The 19,304-nt window shown below is 36.3% G+C and overlaps 1 protein-coding gene across 13 annotated transcripts in view; it reads right to left on the bottom strand.

The window, feature by feature from the left end:
• The window catches only part of PPIP5K2 (diphosphoinositol pentakisphosphate kinase 2), a 51,418-nt gene that overhangs the window by 19,199 nt on the left and 12,915 nt on the right, over positions 1 to 19,304 (bottom strand). For all 13 annotated transcript variants that reach the window (XR_014686976.1, XM_084503284.1, XM_084503282.1 and 10 more), the window contains 14 exons: positions 16,033 to 16,187; positions 15,440 to 15,541; positions 12,913 to 13,074; positions 11,668 to 11,789; positions 10,484 to 10,585; positions 9,844 to 9,930; positions 8,877 to 8,952; positions 8,681 to 8,790; positions 7,553 to 7,638; positions 6,752 to 6,877; positions 6,530 to 6,651; positions 3,341 to 3,523; positions 1,290 to 1,431; positions 92 to 315 (listed from right to left, as the gene is read on the bottom strand). Coding sequence is in view for 12 of the 13 variants with exons in the window: in XM_084503284.1 (XP_084359410.1) it covers positions 92 to 315; positions 1,290 to 1,431; positions 3,341 to 3,523; positions 6,530 to 6,651; positions 6,752 to 6,877; positions 7,553 to 7,638; positions 8,681 to 8,790; positions 8,877 to 8,952; positions 9,844 to 9,930; positions 10,484 to 10,585; positions 11,668 to 11,789; positions 12,913 to 13,074; positions 15,440 to 15,541; positions 16,033 to 16,187 (1,799 nt within the window). In the remaining variant the exon portion in view is untranslated. The remainder of the gene's footprint in view (positions 1 to 91; positions 316 to 1,289; positions 1,432 to 3,340; positions 3,524 to 6,529; positions 6,652 to 6,751; positions 6,878 to 7,552; positions 7,639 to 8,680; positions 8,791 to 8,876; positions 8,953 to 9,843; positions 9,931 to 10,483; positions 10,586 to 11,667; positions 11,790 to 12,912; positions 13,075 to 15,439; positions 15,542 to 16,032; positions 16,188 to 19,304) is intronic.

Raw genomic sequence — 19,304 nt, 5'->3', positions numbered from 1 at the left:
TTCAGTAGAAAATACAAAGTAGACATCTTTCACACAGTTTGGTAAAGCATTAATTCTGCAAGTAATCCATTTAATAACTGAAAATATTTACCTGAGGGATCACAATGTCAGCTAAAGCCTTTGAAAGCCTGTATAACTCCATTGTGTTTTCCAATTTTAAGGAGCCATTGTGCTGTACATCATACTTTATACAGTCATAAATATCAGGAATTTTGCTAATATCGTATCTTCCATTCTTTGTTTTGAAGTCTTTTTCCAGCTTGGCCCATCTGCGCAGCATCAGTTCTAGTGTTTCACTGTGGTACAGCTGAATATCTGGATAAATACATATCTCATGTAAGTAATTAGCAGCATCCAAATAACAAGAGAAAAAAAGTAATTGCATGGTAGTAACTGCTGAAAACAATTTTAAAATATATTAAAGAGATAAAATAAATTAACTCTACTACTTCCAATAAGAGGGAATACATGTGCATATGGTTAATTTTACTGGTAAAAACATCTAGCCACATCAAGACAGCAGAAAGTTTCCCTGTAGAACTGCACCCCTTACACTTAGACAAAGCTACAGCACCAAGAATAAAGTGTCCTACAGCACTGGTCATGTAATAAAGTTGTCAAAAGCAAAAGCCAAGAGACTGGTAGACAGGTTGGATTATCTCATTCATAAGACAGCAGACTAGACCAAACAAAGAACAGTGATACTACTTATGCATGACACTTTTATGCCTCAACTTCAAAACAACAGATGTTTGCATTGCAACACACTGCAAAGAAGATTGATACCAAATATTCCAGTATTTAGTTAGTACCAAAAAAGCATTGTGGCCAGTTCCAGCTCTAGTTTTCCTGTATTGTTGGTTCACCACCATTAATACAAAGTATCTTTCTAAACAATATTATTATGCATCAAATAACAAACAACAGATATTCAGCAAAGACACTTAAATACAAATATGTACCTGTGTTAAATAGTTTTATTGGAATCTGTTTTGCCTTTCTTTCCATGGACCGCTGCATTTCAAATAATTATGCCAAGAATTTCTGTAAATGTTTGAGAACTAACCTGAACTTCCGAACACCACAAAGAGCCCTTACCTGCAATATGACCATGTGTTTCTCCTGTTTTTTACTGTAATATTATGCACAGTGAATCAGATTGTAAAAATCCATATGCCATTGTTGAATGAAGTTCAGCTAAAAGCCAGTTTACTACAGAAGGGCTACATTATAACGCTCTCAAATGCAAACAAGAGAAACTAAATACAGCTACAAACATGTTTAAGTACCTGCAGACTTTGGATCTTCCATTCTTTGCCTAATCTGAGAAGTCAAGCTCTGGATCAAAGAGTAGACCTTGTCACATGTCTTTACAGGATTTTTAATAAACTGCATTGATTTTATCAATGAGATGCTTCCAGATGGAGTAAGCTGCAATTTGAGATAAACACAAACTGATTAGATTCAAAAGAATGATAGAAATAAGATGGAACGTACTAAAGATTCCAAGAATCAGGTGAAAGGTATTCAAGTAGGCTGTTAGTGATTTTTGAAACAATTTCTTAATGATTTACACCCTCTGAGGAATTAAGAAATAAAAATATATTGAAAGGTAATACAATTTACTAGAAATTCAAAGGTGATAAATTCATAGAATAACTACTTCCATGTAATAAACATGAGCAGTTTCAGGAGTTCCTAAAACTCTTCTTTGTTCTAAGACATGAAAATTCCAAGGATATTTAAGATCTGTATATGCTTAGCAATTTTCCATAACTTTCGTTCAAGTAACTGTTGCATTTAAACACTTACCAAAACTTTCATAAGAAACATTATAGTTAGGCTACATGTCTCACAAAATACATCTTTCTCTATAGAGTACCCTTCTTAACATAACTGGAAGGACGAAGCAGGTATCTGGAAAAAAAAATTGATTCTTTCTGGTTTAGGTTTTTGTTCTACGGGACTGCAGCACATGAACACAGACAAAAAAAATATTTAAGTGCACATATATTACAAGATGTCCTTCAGACCTGACTGAAGGAAACTACATAGAAACTGTAGAAATTACACATTATCTTCATTAAGCTGGTGTCAGTAAAGTAGTTTATGTCCATGTACAGAAGCTTTAGCCTTATTTTTTCAGAAAAGGTCTACATAAACTGAAGTATGAAAAAAACGATATTAAAAATAATTTAGCTATATAATATACATACATATTTGCACTCTCTCCACAGTTTCCTCAAATGCATAGGATAATCTGGAAATAGAAAGCTTCTACTTGCTACCTAATAGTAAGCAGTCCCTACCTCCCTATCATGACAAACTACATCAATAAGAACAGTGCTCTGGCACAGGGAAAGAAAAGACATTGTTTTTTCAAATTGCAGGTAAGTGGGGAAAAAAAAAGCCAAACAAACAACAGAAAAGATGATATCACTTTTTAATTTCAAAGGTTAGTTACTTTCAGTGACTATTTTAGAAGAGAATGTTATATAGTTTCAGTCACTTTTCAAATTCCCACTTTTAGCAAAAATAAAGGTGCTAATGAAGAAAAAGAAATCTTTGAAACCTCGAACCCTCTCTTTCCTCAGAGTACTGCTGAATCCATTTTATGCAGTGGTTTGGATGATTCTTTCAATCCACATAGAGCAAACATGTAATTAGTAAAATTATTTTTCAATAATTTGCTCTCCTTTAGAAAGCATCACCTTTTAAAAAACATCAGTTTTAAACTTAAGGGACAACATTTGAGGACTTGTTTTTTTACCTGTTATACCAGACAGGGTAAAGGCAATTGAAAGAGAAAAAAAAAAAAAAAGAAAAGTTTCTTAACTATAACAAATAGTACTTAAATTTAAAACCATGAACAATTATGTGTGTTTTTGTACTACATCAGCATTTTCTTTCACTGATTAGGAACTATTCTACTGTTTTTCTGCATTTTAGTATTCTTATAGTCAGTAAAAAGGCCTTGTAGGATGTAGCTAGTACATTTTGTAATATTAAATACAAAGTTACAATTAGAAAAAAAAGTATAATCTTTTGAATAATCAAAAAAAAAATTAATTGAAGTGAAGATGATTTACTAATGTGGTCCCTACCAACAAGTACATGTATATTCCTATTTCAAAGTTTGTAACTATTCTTATTACTTAAATTACAAGACAGATCGAAATACCTGATACCACAATTGCTACAGCTACCTTTTTAGTTCAAGACTATTTGCAAACACAAATGATTTTTCAAAATAGATACATAAAATTACTGTTTGTTAACTTAATGCAAATATTTTGTTGTCTATTTATTCCATTTCATTGAAAACTAATCATATTCTAACCTTATCATAGTCGTCAGCTGTAAATTCTCTGTCTCTCTGGAGAATTTCATGGAGCGTTGCTTTAACACGATGCTGACAGCTGCTTAAAGAATCACTGTCACTGTCCAACAGACCATTCATGTTAGCACTTTTTACCATCTGGACAAGAATAGGAGTCAGTTCACCCTCTAAGGCCAGTAGACCCTGAAGCAAATAATATAATTAATCAGACAAGCATGAGAAAGTAACAGTATCTTAAAAACAAACAATCAAAAACCCACTCAAAATACTAATTTAAATTCAAGATTATATCAGTTGCTTATGTACAAGACTTGGCCCTGCCATGCAGCATGACCCCCATCATGAGCTCAGGTAATACTGGCATCTCAGAAGCGCCAAAGCCATTCATGCCTTGGGTTGCAGGGAGTGCATGGTGCCTCTCCCTCAGGCTGGAAAGCAATAGTGTCCTGACTTAGGGGGGGGACATGGTCAGGGTCAGGTGCTGAGTTACCAGAGGAAGGTACTATGGGAAGAGATGGAATAGCATCGGGGAAGACAGACTGGACACACACAATCTCTTTGCAGAGACCCTACAAAGCCCAAACCCTGTGTGGCATGGCACAACATTCAAAGAGTATTGTATGAGAGTATTGTATAGAGTATATGTAGTTGAACTACAGGTGGATGGAGACTTCCAAAATGGAAGTGGCTAGAAACTTTTGTAACTCTTCTGGCTACTGAAGGGTTCTGGGATAAGAAAGGAAATGGAGTGATGTTTCTTCAATCCTGCTAATGGAAGAGAAAGAAGGACAGATGGATGAAACAACAGAACCATAGAAGAGTCTAGGTTGGAAGCGACCTTAAAACTCGTCTAGTTCCAACTGCCTTGATATGGACAGGGATACCTTCCACTAAAATCAAGCTGCTCAACACCCCATCCAGTCTGGCCTTGGTTGGATGGGGCATCCACAACTTCTCTGGTCAACCTGTTCCAGTGCCTGTACAACAACACATGTAGGACAGAAACAAACAGGAAAAGAAATTCTGAACACTTGCAAAGGTTTAATTTTGCAAAGGTAATAGCGATATGGCAGAACAGCTCGCATGAATGGATCTCTGCTATAGCTACAGGCCAGGAAGGCAAGGAGGAAGAGTTGGGTTATATTTAAAGGAGTGGCTTGACCACTGAGAGCTTTACTTTGGAACCTGTAACAAGAAAGCTGAGACGTTATGGGTAAAGATCAAAAGATCACGTAAGAACACGGCGAGCCTCTGCTACAGACCACCCAACTAAAAGCAGAAAATAGATGAAGCCTTATTAAGAAAAGTGAAGAATGTCTCCTGATTGCAGGTCCTGTTTTATACTGGGGCCCTTAATCCTGGATACCTCAATGCATGGGCAATATTGCAGGGGACAGGTGCTCCAGATTCTGGAGATATTCAGGACAATTCTGTGACACAGGATACTGATAAAATATCTATCTAGCTGAGGCACTCTCCTCAATCTATTTCTCAGATGTATCAGGAACGTGAAAGTCAGTGGCAGCTCTGGTAACAGAAACCATGATATTGTGACAGATCCTTAGAGAATAAACAATTTTACCAGAAAGCCCTTCTGATGAGGAGATTTAAGCTTGTTCATGCACTCCCATGGAAGAGTGTCCTGAATGGCAAAGGTGCCCAGGACAGCTGTCTCTAAGGACAACCTCCTCAAAGCACAAAAGCAGTGCATTCTGACATGTGGAAAGTCATACAGAAGGTTATCATGGATTAAAAGGGAACACACTGAAGGTGAAGAAGTTAGGGATGTGTTACTGTTTTTTTTTTTTGTGAAAAAAAGAGATTACCTGACAATGAAGGAGTGGGATTAAAAACCTGGAGAGGCCATGGAATTTCCATCTTTGGAAATATTCAGAACTTGACTAGATACAATGATGAGCAACATCATTCAAGCTGACGCTGTTTTGTGTGCAGTTGGACTACATTACCTACACAGGCTTCTTCTAACTCAAACCACTCTAACACTCTGTATTATTGCTGAAAATCATTCACCTAAGGAAGTCTTTCTGTAAAGATTGCACTGTCCAAGTTCTCTTACACAATTCAAAATCCTTATCACTGCCAGAAGGAAGTGAATAAATTACTAAGAAGTATTATAAATGCAAAAGGCTATTTGGAAGGAGCAGCAAGAGAGAAATTTGCCTAGCATAAGGAGGGGTAAAGGAACATTTTAGCAAACATTATAGATGTAGAAAGTTTTTCTAAATTGTTTTCAATTAATATAAGTTTTTCTAAAGTGTTTTTTTTTTTCCTAAACAAGAAGTTTTTCTATTATAGAAGTTTATCTAAAAATGTTTTCTATTAATAATTATTTTAAAGTCATGTTTTTACTCAAAAAAAAGTCCTTATTTCTTAAATCCCACCACAAAATGCTTATTTCACAGCAAAAATAATAAAAAATAATTACCTACAATACATCAAGATGTGGTATTGTCACTACATATTATTTACTGAGAAGCTGTTTTGACAGGCTAAAAATTAAAAAATATCCTTGTAACAACTTTTAAAGGAATTATTTCTATTAATACAAAAAAAAACACATTTTTTAAAAAAAAATCCCATTTAAAAATTTTCAAAGTAGTTTATTAAGTCTACATTTCTGATAGGTTTCAAACTCTCTCATTTCCTCTGTAAAGTTACAAATCAGTAAGAGAAAGATGGTCTCAATGTAAATATTGCTTTTTGAACTCCAGATCTTTTGATCCAAATCACTGAAGTGACTGAAAATTGCAATTTATGCTCATGGAAAATGAATACATTACCTCAAATCAGTTATAACACCTGTGCTTTTACTCATCACACACAAAATTTGTCAGGAAATTCTGACAAAATTCTTGGATAATTTCAGAAAATAAGTACTAAACAAATAAGCAAGGTGCAAACTAAAAATGTTTCTCTATTATGGAGGTGATTACTGAAAAGGACTAAAGCATATTGCTACAGCTCTATAATGAAACTATGTCTGCAATGTCTGGCACATTAAGTGAAAACTTTTCCACCTATCACTAAACAATCTTTGAGAGCAAGTTTCTTTGGAAACACAGCCTCTGTAAACTACAAATCTCCATCAATTTTTAGAAGAAAAAAGTTTGAGACTATCAGCTTTTTTTTTTTTTTTTTTAACTGGAAACACACAATTTGACATAGTACCTTTGCAAAAGCTGCTGCAGTCATCTGAACTCGTCCCTCATCAGAGGCGTAGATTTTGAGATCGTGTCGGTAAGTGCTATGTAATCTAAGTAAACCACATCCAGGAAATCCAGCATAATCTCCTACCAAACAAACAGATTGCTCAAATTCTCATTTTACATTTTATTATCCTCAAAAGGGATCTATGCCATTCAACACTTTTTTTTTCTGTTTTCTTTTTACCTTGTCCACCTGGATACATACACCTGAAAGCCCTTCCAAGCTCCTCTGCTTGAACCCTGCCTGCAGGGGTCAGTTCTCCTCCCCATTTTAGAACCAGAAGCAGGGATGGCTCATTTCTTCTATTATCTAATTGTACACAAAGAGAGGAGTTTAGTAGCAAAGTATATTATAATTCCTTTTTTTTTTTTTTTCATATAAACAAAAATACTGTGACTACAAAGGGCTGCAGTAAATGACCTCTTCTGTATTAGGAACCTTTAATAGTTTTCTAACATTAAAAAAATACTGAACTAGAGGACTAAACAGGTACTTAAACAGTAAAACCTAAAGTAGTTGAATTAGACAGAAAACATTAGTGAATAAATATTAAATAAGAAATCTGAAACAAATATGAAATCAAGTCAGAAAATTAGAACAGATTGGTTGTTAAATGATGAGAGCTATTGCAGTCAATGAATACAGATCGAGGACCAGAAAACGCTTAGAAACATTTTAAAATCATCAGTAAACGATGAGTGGGAATTCCCCATCTTTCCCCCCAAGATACCATGGTTGATGAATTACTGAATCTTCTTAACCTCTACTTTCCCGTCACAGAAAAACAACGTTGGAATACAAATTTAACGCATTAATTTGTGTGCAATTCAGTAGATTAAGAGACTGGTAAGTGTTTACCATCAATAAAAACATCCATTTAAATCAACATATTGATTCTTAACATCAAGACATACTATAACACTAGTCATTTACTAGGTAAATACACATGATATTAAGTTAACATTCATAAAAGTAATACTACACCTTCCTCTTCACTGGAAGTCTTTGGGCAACCATGAGGAAGATATGTTAACTGAACTTTGCGATTTATGCCTGAAAAATGCCCATACCTGAAGAAGGAACAAGAAGTGAGAGAGGAAAACAAAGAGGGAAAACAAACAAACAACATTTAAAATATTTTCTTGTACAAATCTAAATCTGCCATGCTCCTGTAAACAGGATATCATAAAACCACACTGGTCATTGATTTAAGTGTTTAACCACCTTTTAGCAAAGCAGTCTTAAAACAAACTGTATTCAACAAGCACAGAATGACTACAGAAATATCAAGCACTCTGTGATGAAACACTTCCAAATATGATTATACAATACTTGTTCTCACCACTTTGAACATAAAACTGAAAAAAAAAACACAATGCCTATGCATTTGCAGGTTGCATGAATAGTTAATCTGTTTAATTGTTTTTCAGATTCATAAATACATGGGCTACCAGTATCTAGAATCTGATCTGGCAATGCAGATGGCCACTGCTTTACTAGCCAAGGAAGTTCTCAAACAGAACTCAGTATCTTCATAAATTTCAAGAACAATTGCATTTGCCCCAATTTCTAAAAAATTTCTGCTACCATTTAGAGTTCTGAGATCCCAACTCCTTATCAATCCTTGAAGACTTTTTTTCTTCTGTTAAATATTTCAGACTTCATATACAAAATCATATAGGGAATCCTCCAAGTTTGCTATAAGGAGACAGTACACACAGTGAAAGCTGCTACAGGTTCTAGACTTCACACAACTGCTAAGAGGCAGACCCTATACCCAGGTACTTATGCAAAAAAAAATAAAATTTGAGAGCACAGAAACTAGTCCTTTCAAGTAGGTAGCACACTGAGACACTAGGAAGATAGATAAACTGATTGTTTAATCAATTCCATTAAAAATTCCATTAAAAATATAAGGAGAAAACAGGAGCTCTGGTCTCCCTCAAGATGTCTGGTCTCCTAATCCATGACATTCTTTCTAGTCCTTTCATGACATCCCAAGTGCTTCAATTAATATATCATAACATATTTGATAACCATTGCAAATGAAGCAGTAATTGTCAAACAGGACAAACAGCAACACACATAGCATTTTGCAAATTAGACACTTACATTTCTAACACAGTTTTCAGCTGTTCAAGCTTTGCTTTACTTTCTTCAATTTCAGAATCATTGTTTTGCCCAAGTTCTACAAGGAGTTGCCTTGCTATGTCAAGCACTTCCTAAAGAAAACAAATACAGAACTAACTTAAAATAAATAATTTTCTAGTTATGAAACACCAAAGCAAGAAAATAAAGACATACTTACCTGTAACTGTTTTGGTTTTTTCAGTTTTAGTTTTCCAGATTTATATCCATCACATTTTTCAAAAAGATCAAAAAATCTTTAGGAGAAAGAATATTGATTAAAAAACACAATGAGTTAAAATATTACTTGAACAAGTGGCTTTTAAACTTAAAGCAGCCTGAAATTAACAACTTTATTGGAAAAGCATGTTAAAATCCGAAGTCCAGAGCTCAAGTCAACCTTTATTCGAAACCCATTTCTCAAGAATATCTTCAACATAGTAGAGAAAGTTGAGTACAAAACATTTTCTTATTCACTTACTAATTGATAAGAAGGGAAGAAATTCTATGTGTCAAATGACATAATATTGGAATATACAGCTACATGTATTCTTAGCCTTCAAGAATAATCCTCAACAGAAGCATACAATATAAAAAAATGAGAAATATCATGCAACCTTTTCTGCAAGTATCTGTGAACACGACTCTACTCCCAACACAAATAAGTGCGTTTTATTGAAACTGCACTTTATGAATGCTAATTTAAATTATCAACCAGAAATACACAGTAATAAAACTTAGACAAAAGACAAAAAGGTGGTGCAGTAAGATGACAGCTGACTGGAGAACAGTAAGATAAAAAGAAGGCCAGAATTCCTAGTCAAATGGTGAAATAGAAATATTCTATTCTGATTATGAATAAGGACATTTATAGAGATAAATGCATTTTCATTAAAATCACACAGGAATGTTTACAAGGCACATAATGTGATGAAGGAAGTCTGCACAACTCGTTTGGCAGTCTTGTTAGGAAGAGATGCATGATTGTTAATTAGCTGGAAAGACATCAGTTACATTAAAAGAGAAAAAAGTGAACAACAAATAACTCATGATGCAATTTCTGCTTAAATTCATTGCTTGCACATCCCCAAGAAATGAGCTTTACTCTAAATTCAAACTCTTTTTTTAAAAATCAAAATTCGACTTACTTCTGATGTTTTACTTCCATTTTCATTTTTTGTTTTGGTGTTCGGTCCCCATGACGTATTACGGCAATAACACATCTAAGCTCCATCCTAAAATTTTAAAGGAGTTATATTTCACAATTCTATATGCGAGGAGTTTTTATTTATTATTAAAACCACCACGAATCAAAACAAAATTGTCATTATCTTGCATAACTACAGGAGTGACAGAAGGATATGCAAGCATATAAGGTTAACTGAAAATGACATGAGGTATAAAATTGAAATATTGATTTTAAGACTTGAGTAACTACTTGGGTAATATTTATTTTAAGTAGTTTTTAAAATGATATTGAGGTTCATTAAATGAGAGAGCATGTTTATTAGAAGCGCATATTAAGTTGGTGCTGGAACAATGATTAGCAGTGAAGGAGGCTATGCACAGAAGACGCTACACTTGAAAATCTGCTGTTCTATACTCAGCTTGACTAAGGATCAGAAACTCTGATTGCTGGCATAGCAATTGTGATTTCTTCCTTGTTTTCATCACACAAAACAAGCGTTCATAGGCCAAAGTGGGAAAACCTTGTGAAGAGAAAAAAAAATTCACACAAAAGTTACATTAGGGTTTTACAAAATTCAGGCATAGCTACTATTCTCTTACATTGTTCCAGAGGTGGTTGGCACAATAGGGATGTCTTCTGCTTCCAAAGGAATTGACCAAGGTATCTGAAACTGGGGAGCAAGTTCTCTCATTATGATGTTTCTAAAAAGGGGTTAAAAAGAAAACAACACTAAGTTTAAAGAAAAGCTTGTAAATGTAAACAAGATCCAAAACAAATATATTTATATACATTTACTTTCCTAGATGTGGTTTTAGAGTACTATCAACCATAAGTCTCTAAATACATATTTTTCTTTTAGTTGTATTTAAAAAAAAATAAATCACTGAACAATGTAAAGCTACTATAACTGCTATAGAGACAACACTAACCTAACAGCCCAGGATACCTCAGAAACTTCAGTCTTTCAACTCCAATTCCTAGAAGAATTACTTGGATATGACTTGGTCTGGTTCATTTAAATATTCAGATATCTGGCTATTATCTAAATAAAAGTCCCTGAAAATCAGAAAGCCATTCTAACCCAAGAGTTACTAGTAGCTTTAGTGGTAATTTCATTTCTCAAAAATTCACTGGTAAAACTGGAAAAACCTATAAAGATGATAACTACAAAATGGTAACACTGCATATAGAAGGTTATTAAATCTTGATAATGTTCTATTGCCCAAGTGTTTTGTCAAAATATAGTGAACCTCAAACTGATATCTACATTAAAAAGCAGCAACACCACAAGAAAAAAGTGCACCTTGAATTAGCATAATCTGAGATTTTATTTTAAAAAGTGAGGAAAAAAATCTGCCATTTACTTCTCACTGTATCATATTACAATTCCCTGCATGAACAAGGAAAAAACTCTAAGATAACTTCTTTTTTCAGAGAATTCAACATCTATAGCAACTTGAAATTGTTACACCTTCTTTCGCTCCCAGTGCAACACATAAATGCTTCTCTCCTTTAAAAAAAGTCTCAAATACTTTTAGAACTTTAATCCTGCTTTTGAAATACTTAGCTTCCAGGGTTTGCAAAACACCCAGACTCAGGTGTTTCAGATGATTTTAGAAATAAGGAATTAATTGAGGGCTTATTTAGAGATTTAATAAATATTTTACTTATTTAATTTAACATTTAATTTTAAATAATTATTTAGGAATAAGGAGTAAGTAGTACATAGGCTATAGTTACATACAATAGGCAAAACTCCTGAAGTAAATCAATAAACTCTTACCCCAGGATCTTAGCACAATCATCATAATATTTCATGGAGTTTTTCACAAAACTGAAGCCATTCACATCACAGACATATGACTGTCCATTAGCACGCAGTAAATCAAAGCCACAAACTGTTTGCTGTTTTTAAGGAAAAAAAATTCAAGTCATTGATCATCTTCCTTAGGTTTTAATATTCTAAATACATTTTAATATGTTATTCACCTAGAAGCATGCCAAAAATTATATTGATTTTTCTAAGGATATGTAGGAAGGCTAAAGTCGAGAGTATAAATTTAATAAGTAGGAAGATGTTTGCATATCATGAGTGAACCTAACATGGAACTCGCAAAAGATATGAGAAATAAATTCTGTTATTTTCGTCAAGTTCACATATGTGCTATATTAACTTTCAAGACCTACAGCTTAGATAACAATGGCAAATTCCCCTTCTGACTACAGACCTTCCCGCTATGCGCTGTTTTTATGGATGGCACACAAGAAATAGTAATGCATCAATGAAAATATTATTGTCCAAATTTGAATTTGACAGGATAGTTTTGATACAGACACAGTACTGACACTGTAAGCACAGGACGTTAAACAGTATTTCAACAGAGCTCAAAGCCCTTTTGCAAGGTGACAGCTGTTCACACACCCTCCAGAGTACTATCATAGTTACATGTTATGACAAAGACTGAAAGACCACCTTTTAATAAGAAGGCTGAAGTGGGAGTAAGAGACTGAATGAATGATGTTTTAACAAAATAAACTTAAAATTACTCAAAAATAGAACATATCGAACACTTAAAGAAAAACTATGTCAATGCCAAATTAGCATTTATTTGGACCCAGTGTAAACACTAGGTAAATAAGAGTTACAAAAATTTGATTAGTGAAGTTGCATTTCCCTAATTAGAAACATTAACAAAATGTGGGACCATATTATGCATAGAACAGATACAATGTGAACTAGCAAAGCACAAGAGTAACGTGAGGAAATATACACAAAGCTCATGCAACATAAGTAGCCCTCCAAACTTGTTAATGCATTAAAAGAATTTTTATACACAAAAAAACGTGAATGTGGAAGTTCAACTTCTCACCTTCTGCACAAAGTCTACAATATACCCTATTATGGATGCAGAGCCTACAATACATGTATCACCGCTGACTCTGCACATTTAAAGTCTACATAAGTTTCAAGTAGTAAACAATTAATTAGCACTAAATGTTTGATCAGATAGGAAAGTAATCGGCTTACCTTAAAGGCAAGGCATACTTTCCAAGCAATTAACTTCTCTCTTGCGTTGAGGATGACTGGATACCTCACTTCTTTTCCTTCACTATCTCGTTCTACCTTGCCATCCAGAGCCGGAGATTTTCGGGCTTCAGCATGAGCGTAGTCTGGACCTACCGTGTACACCTTTATTGAAAAACAGGAACTTTTGATTTATTGTAATTAAGTTACACTACTGCATGTATCCATGCATCTTGCTAAATTTATCTCGAATGTGATAATCACTGCAATCACACTGTTGCTGCTTGAGTAGGGGGTTGGACCAGATGACCTTCAGAGGTTCCTTCCAACCTTAGCCATTCTGTGATTCTATGAAGACACTAGCAGCTGTCATCACTAATAATTTTGCTCTCAAGTGCCTTCCTCAACAGCATAGCATTCACTGAGCATCTGTTATTTATTGACCTCCTAGGATGAAGTTGAAGCACAAGTGAAGAAAATAAACCATGACATTTGAAGAGTAAAAATGAATTCCATAATTATGGCAATACAGAGGCAAAGAAGAACATTTTCCTCTCCAAAACATCTGTGGGACTTTGAGAGCAGATTAATTCAAGGATGATTTGAGTTTAGATGACTGTGGAAACCTGGCTACAGGACTAAGTGATTCTCTTTATTAAAAAATATTTTCATATTTTAGGCAAGACTGAACAAAGCAATATTCTTCCCAGTTCTAGCATTACAAGACAGGTGTTTTCAAGAATGAGTGCGCTAACTACTGTTACAATTTTAATGCTCACTGCAAGCAAGTACTGGGTCCTGTACTAGAACAGACTTGTCAACAGCTCTCCGTAAATGGGACAGTCACGTGACTTGAAAACAAGACTGTTCTGTTTCAGTTGAGTTTTTTGTTTTTTTGTTTTTTTTTTTTTTTTGGTCAAAGCTTATGATAGCAAATACTGCTGAGCATTATAACCGATTTTGAACAGAACTGAAGAAAACTGTTATAAGAACTCTCATACTATCTTGACCATTCTTAGTTCTTATGAAATAGAATAATGCCTGGTTTAATCAAAGAAACTACACTAGCTGTGACTTTCCTCTTGCATGAAGGCTAGAAATCTACACTGACATACCTGTTCCATGCACCTTTGATGATTTGGGATTGTAAAGTGATATTGAAAGTGTGCTAGACATGGCTAGTCTGTAGTGGGTTTTCGCTTCTCTTTAAATTTAAGGGGGCATCTGCAGGCTTCCTTAGATAGCTTTCAGATGCAGTTGTGCAGGACATCATTTGAAAAAGAGAAGGTAACAAATACGTCTTAGATAACTATTGTAAGACATGGCTTATTATCAACATACTCTACAATCTGAATGTGCATCTCTTGCATGAACAATGAATGTAATACTTCAGCTACTAGAAAACTGAGATTAGAATACAGATGACAGGAATATCAGATATAAGGTCAATTCAGGTAAGTGGCTGAGTTGGGTAAAACTGCTTAATGTAAGGTTAACAGTCTTGTTAGTTGAAGAAAATCCATTATTTATACAGAGCATTTAAGTCCACAGATGCTGTTTGATGCCTGCAGTATAATAACAGTCAAAACAGTCCCCGCCCCTCAAGTCATATGCATCTCTTCAGGTTGCTTGAAACTTTTATTTTTAAAAACACGTTGCAGAAGTCTCTTACACAGAATTCTGTAAACCCAGATTAACCTCCTGCACAGTGTTGCACCATATGAAGAATCTATCTCATGAAAGTAGAAAAGATTAAAAAAAGAATTGGGGGAATTTGCTTGTATCTCCAAGTGGAAGAAGTTGACTGCAATTGATAAAAAGGCCTCTTTGGCCTAAGACTGGATTAGATCTTACACTCTAACTTCCACTATTTGTCTAAATATGTTGATCTCATGCATACGAGAAAGTATTTGTTTTATGTGCTCAGTGATGGTCTTAAAATAGCCTGAATTAACACAAAGCAAGCAATCTCCATAGACTTCCAATGTCCATAGATAACATTTATTCCATTAGTGCTTTCTATTCTATCACTCTTTTATGGTGCCTAATCTTTGTATCTGTTAAGAAAATAAATGAAGAGTAAAAAAAATAATTACAGGTGAGATCAATGCATTACTTTATATAATTTTAGTAAGTTACTTTTTATAAATTAGAGGATTTCCTTATTCGGTAAAAATATATTTCAGCTACAAATTTATTATTATTTTTACATATTCAGACAAAAAATCTAGGTAACATCTATTGGTCTACACTGGGAAGTACATACTGTTCTAACATTAACACAAAAAGCAAAGACAATGTGCCAGGTAATAAGCTTCCTGCACTTGATTCTAACAACATATGCTAAACTTCTCTATATCACAACTACTGTGTTTAGATAGAAAAAAATGACATTCTTTTCTTATGAACTGTATTAACACTTTATTAAAATTAATCCTCAACATGATGATATACTTTCATCTTTAAAACTGACAAAATCTTGAAGCACTTGATTGTTCTATATATAAATCAGAACACGCCGTTGTCATACCTTCACATCAGTGCCATCTGTAGGCATAAATTCCTCATAAATATAGGAGCCTGTTTTTCTCACACTGCTTTCAGGGGAATAAACACTGCTTCGGCTGCCAATCTGAAATGAATATTTTTCTATTAATAAACTCATATGCTACTACTTGAGAAACAGTAAAAAGCCTTAAAATACCATACCTCTATTGATAAAACATTTCCTGTAACAAACAAAGCAAGTAGATTTTGATCATTCCGAATGCACTGACAGTGTATGCTTCTTTTATCCTTAAGAATTGGCAGTTACTGACAATCTACTGAATGGAGCATTCATTCTTAAAGTTTTCCTGAAATATACTTCTCTGATCTGCCACTACTCTTATGCAGGCAGGTCATGACAAAACAAGTCTATAGGCCAGAAGAGAACTACTCTGCAATTCTGTTGGACATCTACAGCTTAAAAAAGAACAACAAAAGGGGGGGGGGAGGGTCTATATTTTTGCTTTCACGTTCTACATGAATTAAGTTTGTCTTTTATATAGTCATTAAAATACAACTAAGCATAGAGTCACTTAGCAAGATGCAATTTCCGTAGTCTTATCATACTATCCTCACCTTTCGAAAAAGCCTTTGGCTTCCACCCCCAGCAGATGTTGGATAATAAATGTAAACATTGTGGTCCTCAGCACTAACTGGCTTTTCTACAAAAGGCTTTTGGAAAATTTCCCCATTCACTTCCACATGATCTTCTCCTTCAATCAAGTTGCATTCTGAAGAAACAATGCAAACAACAGATGTAATAATATTTTCATGGAACTAAATTATTAGAGATTTGGAGTAATTTTGGAGGTTAAAATAAAAAGACTACTATGAATCTTTGGTTCACTGATTTGTTATTGATGCACGAAGAATTAATCATAATTTGTTGAATGTCTGCTGTATCAAATCTATATTGTGTTACATTAATAATGTGTTCCAGGCTTTCTGCAGATTTCTGCATCGGACAGGAAAATGTCTCCTGCAGAACTTGAATGTGATGTATTTTTTGAAAATGGTTTTAAGACAGGGGGTAGGGCTACGAGTTGGGCTTACTTAGCAAGGTTTTGGTAGCAAGGTGAGGCTGTGGGGGTGACCTCTGCAAGAAGAGCCCAGCAGCTGGCTCACGTTAGATCAGCACCAGCTCCGGTCAGCTCCAAAAGGGACCTGCCACTGGCCAGAGCTGAATCAACAAGTAACACTAGTTGCACCTCTGTGAAAGCTGATTTAAGAAAGGAAAACTGCTGTGAGACAGCAGCTGGGAAAGAGGAGTGAGTAAACATTAGAGAACCAGCCCAGTACACCGCAAGATGAGTGCAGAAGGAGGGCAAGAGGTGCTTCAGGCACAGAGCAGAGGTTCCCCTGTGGCCTGTGCAGGGAGAGGCTGGAGCTGGGTGGAGCAGGCTGTCCCCTGCAGCCCATGGGTCCCACAGGGAGCAGATCTCCACGCTGCAGCCCCCCCATGGGTGGAGGAGCCCCCGGTGGAGCAGGCCCCGGGCCGGAGCTGCAGCCCGTGGAGAGGAGCCCACGCAGGAGCAGGAGGTCTGGGGGGAGCTGCCGCCCACCCGTGGGGGACCCGTACTGGAGCAGTTTGCTCCTGGGGGATGGATGGACCCTGTGGTACAGAGCCGTGTGGGAGCAGTGCTTGAAGAGCTGCTGCCTGTGGGCAGCCCCTGCAGGCTTACTTTGGGAAGGACCCCACATGGAGCAGGGGCAGAGAGTGACCATGAGGCAGTGGCGAAGACAAAGCATCAGGGGCTGACTGCAGCCCCCTGTGCCGCCTGGGGTAGGAGGTAGAAGAGGGTGGATGGGAAGAAGATGTTTTTGGTTTGCTTTTAGTTTCTCAGTGCTCTGGTCTGCTTGTGATAGGCAATAAATTATATTAATCTCCATGTCCATAGTTTGTTTTGCCTATGCCTGTATTTGACAAGTGATCTCCCCATACTTAGGTCAAATCATGAGCCTTTTTTACATCATATTTTCTCTGCCTATTCTTACAAGGAGGAGGAGTGAGAAAACAGCATGGTGGATCTTGGCTGCACATCAGCGTGAAAACACAACATGCTGTTTGTCTCTTTCTGCAGTGACCTTCTTTGAAACATCAGAGGTAGGGTAGTTGGACAGTGAACACTGTGTGGTATCAAGTGCAATACTAGTTTTAATAGGCTAAGAACCGTCTCAGTGTCTGACTGAAGCACCTTTCACAGATGACTAAGATCTCTGAAACGAGGGTTTGGGAATCCTTCCACAAGTGGGTGTCTGCATGCAACAGCTTTGACAGCACAAGTCCTTTTCCCCCGTGATTAAGCAGAGATTTTCATCAAAATTTCTCAATCCCTTAAAAGTTACACCATGGGAATGCCTCAGTTGTCTCTATTGTTAATTTGTTAAGTTTATGTCTTGACCTGTTATTGTAATCTCTACTTTTGCTGGAAGTTTTCCTTTTAGGAGAAAAAGCTACTGAATTTGTTTTCAAGTGCAGAAAAAAAAAAAAAAGAAAAGAAAAGAAAAAAAAGAAAAAAAAAACACATTGCAATTGATATTCTGAGCAGATTATCTGCAGATCTACCTAGACTACATTCCTTTTATATGGTTGCTTGTACTTTATATGGATTCAAAGGGAATTCCTGACTTAGCATTCTGATCTCCTTCTATGATAAGGTGACCTGCTTGGTAGATGAAGGGAAGGCAAGAGATGTAATCTTTCTAGATTTCGTCCCTCACAGCATCCTTCTGGACAAGTTGTTCACGTGATGCTGGCTGATGAACTGGCTCAGTGGTAGGGCTCAGCAGGTTGTAGTGAATGGAACCTGGCTGATTGCAGGTCACCAGAGGTGTTCTCTGTGGCTCAGTTTTAGGGCCTGTCCTATTTAACATTTTTATCAACGACATAGATGCAGGAGTAGAATGTATCCTCATTAAGTTTGCTGATGACATGAAAATGGGAGATGCTGCTTAGTCCCTGGAGAGACAGGAGGCCTTGCAGAGGGTTCTACATAAACGGGAGCTCTGCATGATTAGCAAAGGCATGAAGTTCAATAAAGAAACAAGCCAGGTTACACACAGGTACAGACTGGGCGATGAGTGGCTGGAGTGCATCTCAGCAGAAAGGCACCTGGGGGTGCTTGAAATGACAGGCTTAACATAGACCAGAAGCATGCTCTGGCAGCCAAGAGAAAAAAAAATGTATTGTGGGGTATAGTACACACAGCATTGCCGGCTGGCTGAAAGAGGTGATGCTCCCACTACATTTAGTGTTGCTGCAGCCTCAGCTTGAATACTGTGCACAGTTCTGGACTTCAAAATATGAAAAGGATGTTAAGATAATATGAAAAGGATGTCAAGATAGGATGTTAAGAGGTGCTTGAGCGGGTCCAGAGAAGGGTGACGAAGCTGATGAGGGGCCTGGAGAACAAGTCCTACGAGGAGCGACTGAGGGAGCTGGGCTTGTTCAGCCTGGAGAAGAGGAGGCTCAGGGGCGACCTTATCACTCTCTATAGGTACCTCAAGGGAGGCTGTAGCGAGGTGGGGGTTGGTCTGTTCTCCCACGTGCCTGGTGACAGGACGAGGGGGAATGGGCTTAAGTTGTGCCAGGGCAGTTTTAGGTTGGATGTTAGGAAGAACTTCTTTACCGAAAGGGTTGTGAGGCATTGGAACAGGCTGCCCAGGGAAGTGGTGGAGTCACCATCCCTGGAAGTCTTTAAAAGACGTTTAGATGTAGAGCTTAGGGATATGGTTTAGTGGGGACTGCTAGCGTTAGGTCAGAGGTTGGACTCGATGATCTTGAGGTCTCTTCCAACCTAGAAATTCTGTGATTCTGTGATCTTTGAAATCAAACAGAGGAGGGCAAC

This window comes from Aythya ferina (assembly GCF_964211825.1).
Source record: "Aythya ferina genome assembly, chromosome: Z".
NCBI classification, from domain to species: domain Eukaryota; kingdom Metazoa; phylum Chordata; class Aves; order Anseriformes; family Anatidae; genus Aythya; species Aythya ferina.
The sequence above is the reverse complement of the archived record's forward strand: the minus strand, read 5'-3'. Positions and strand labels throughout refer to the sequence as shown.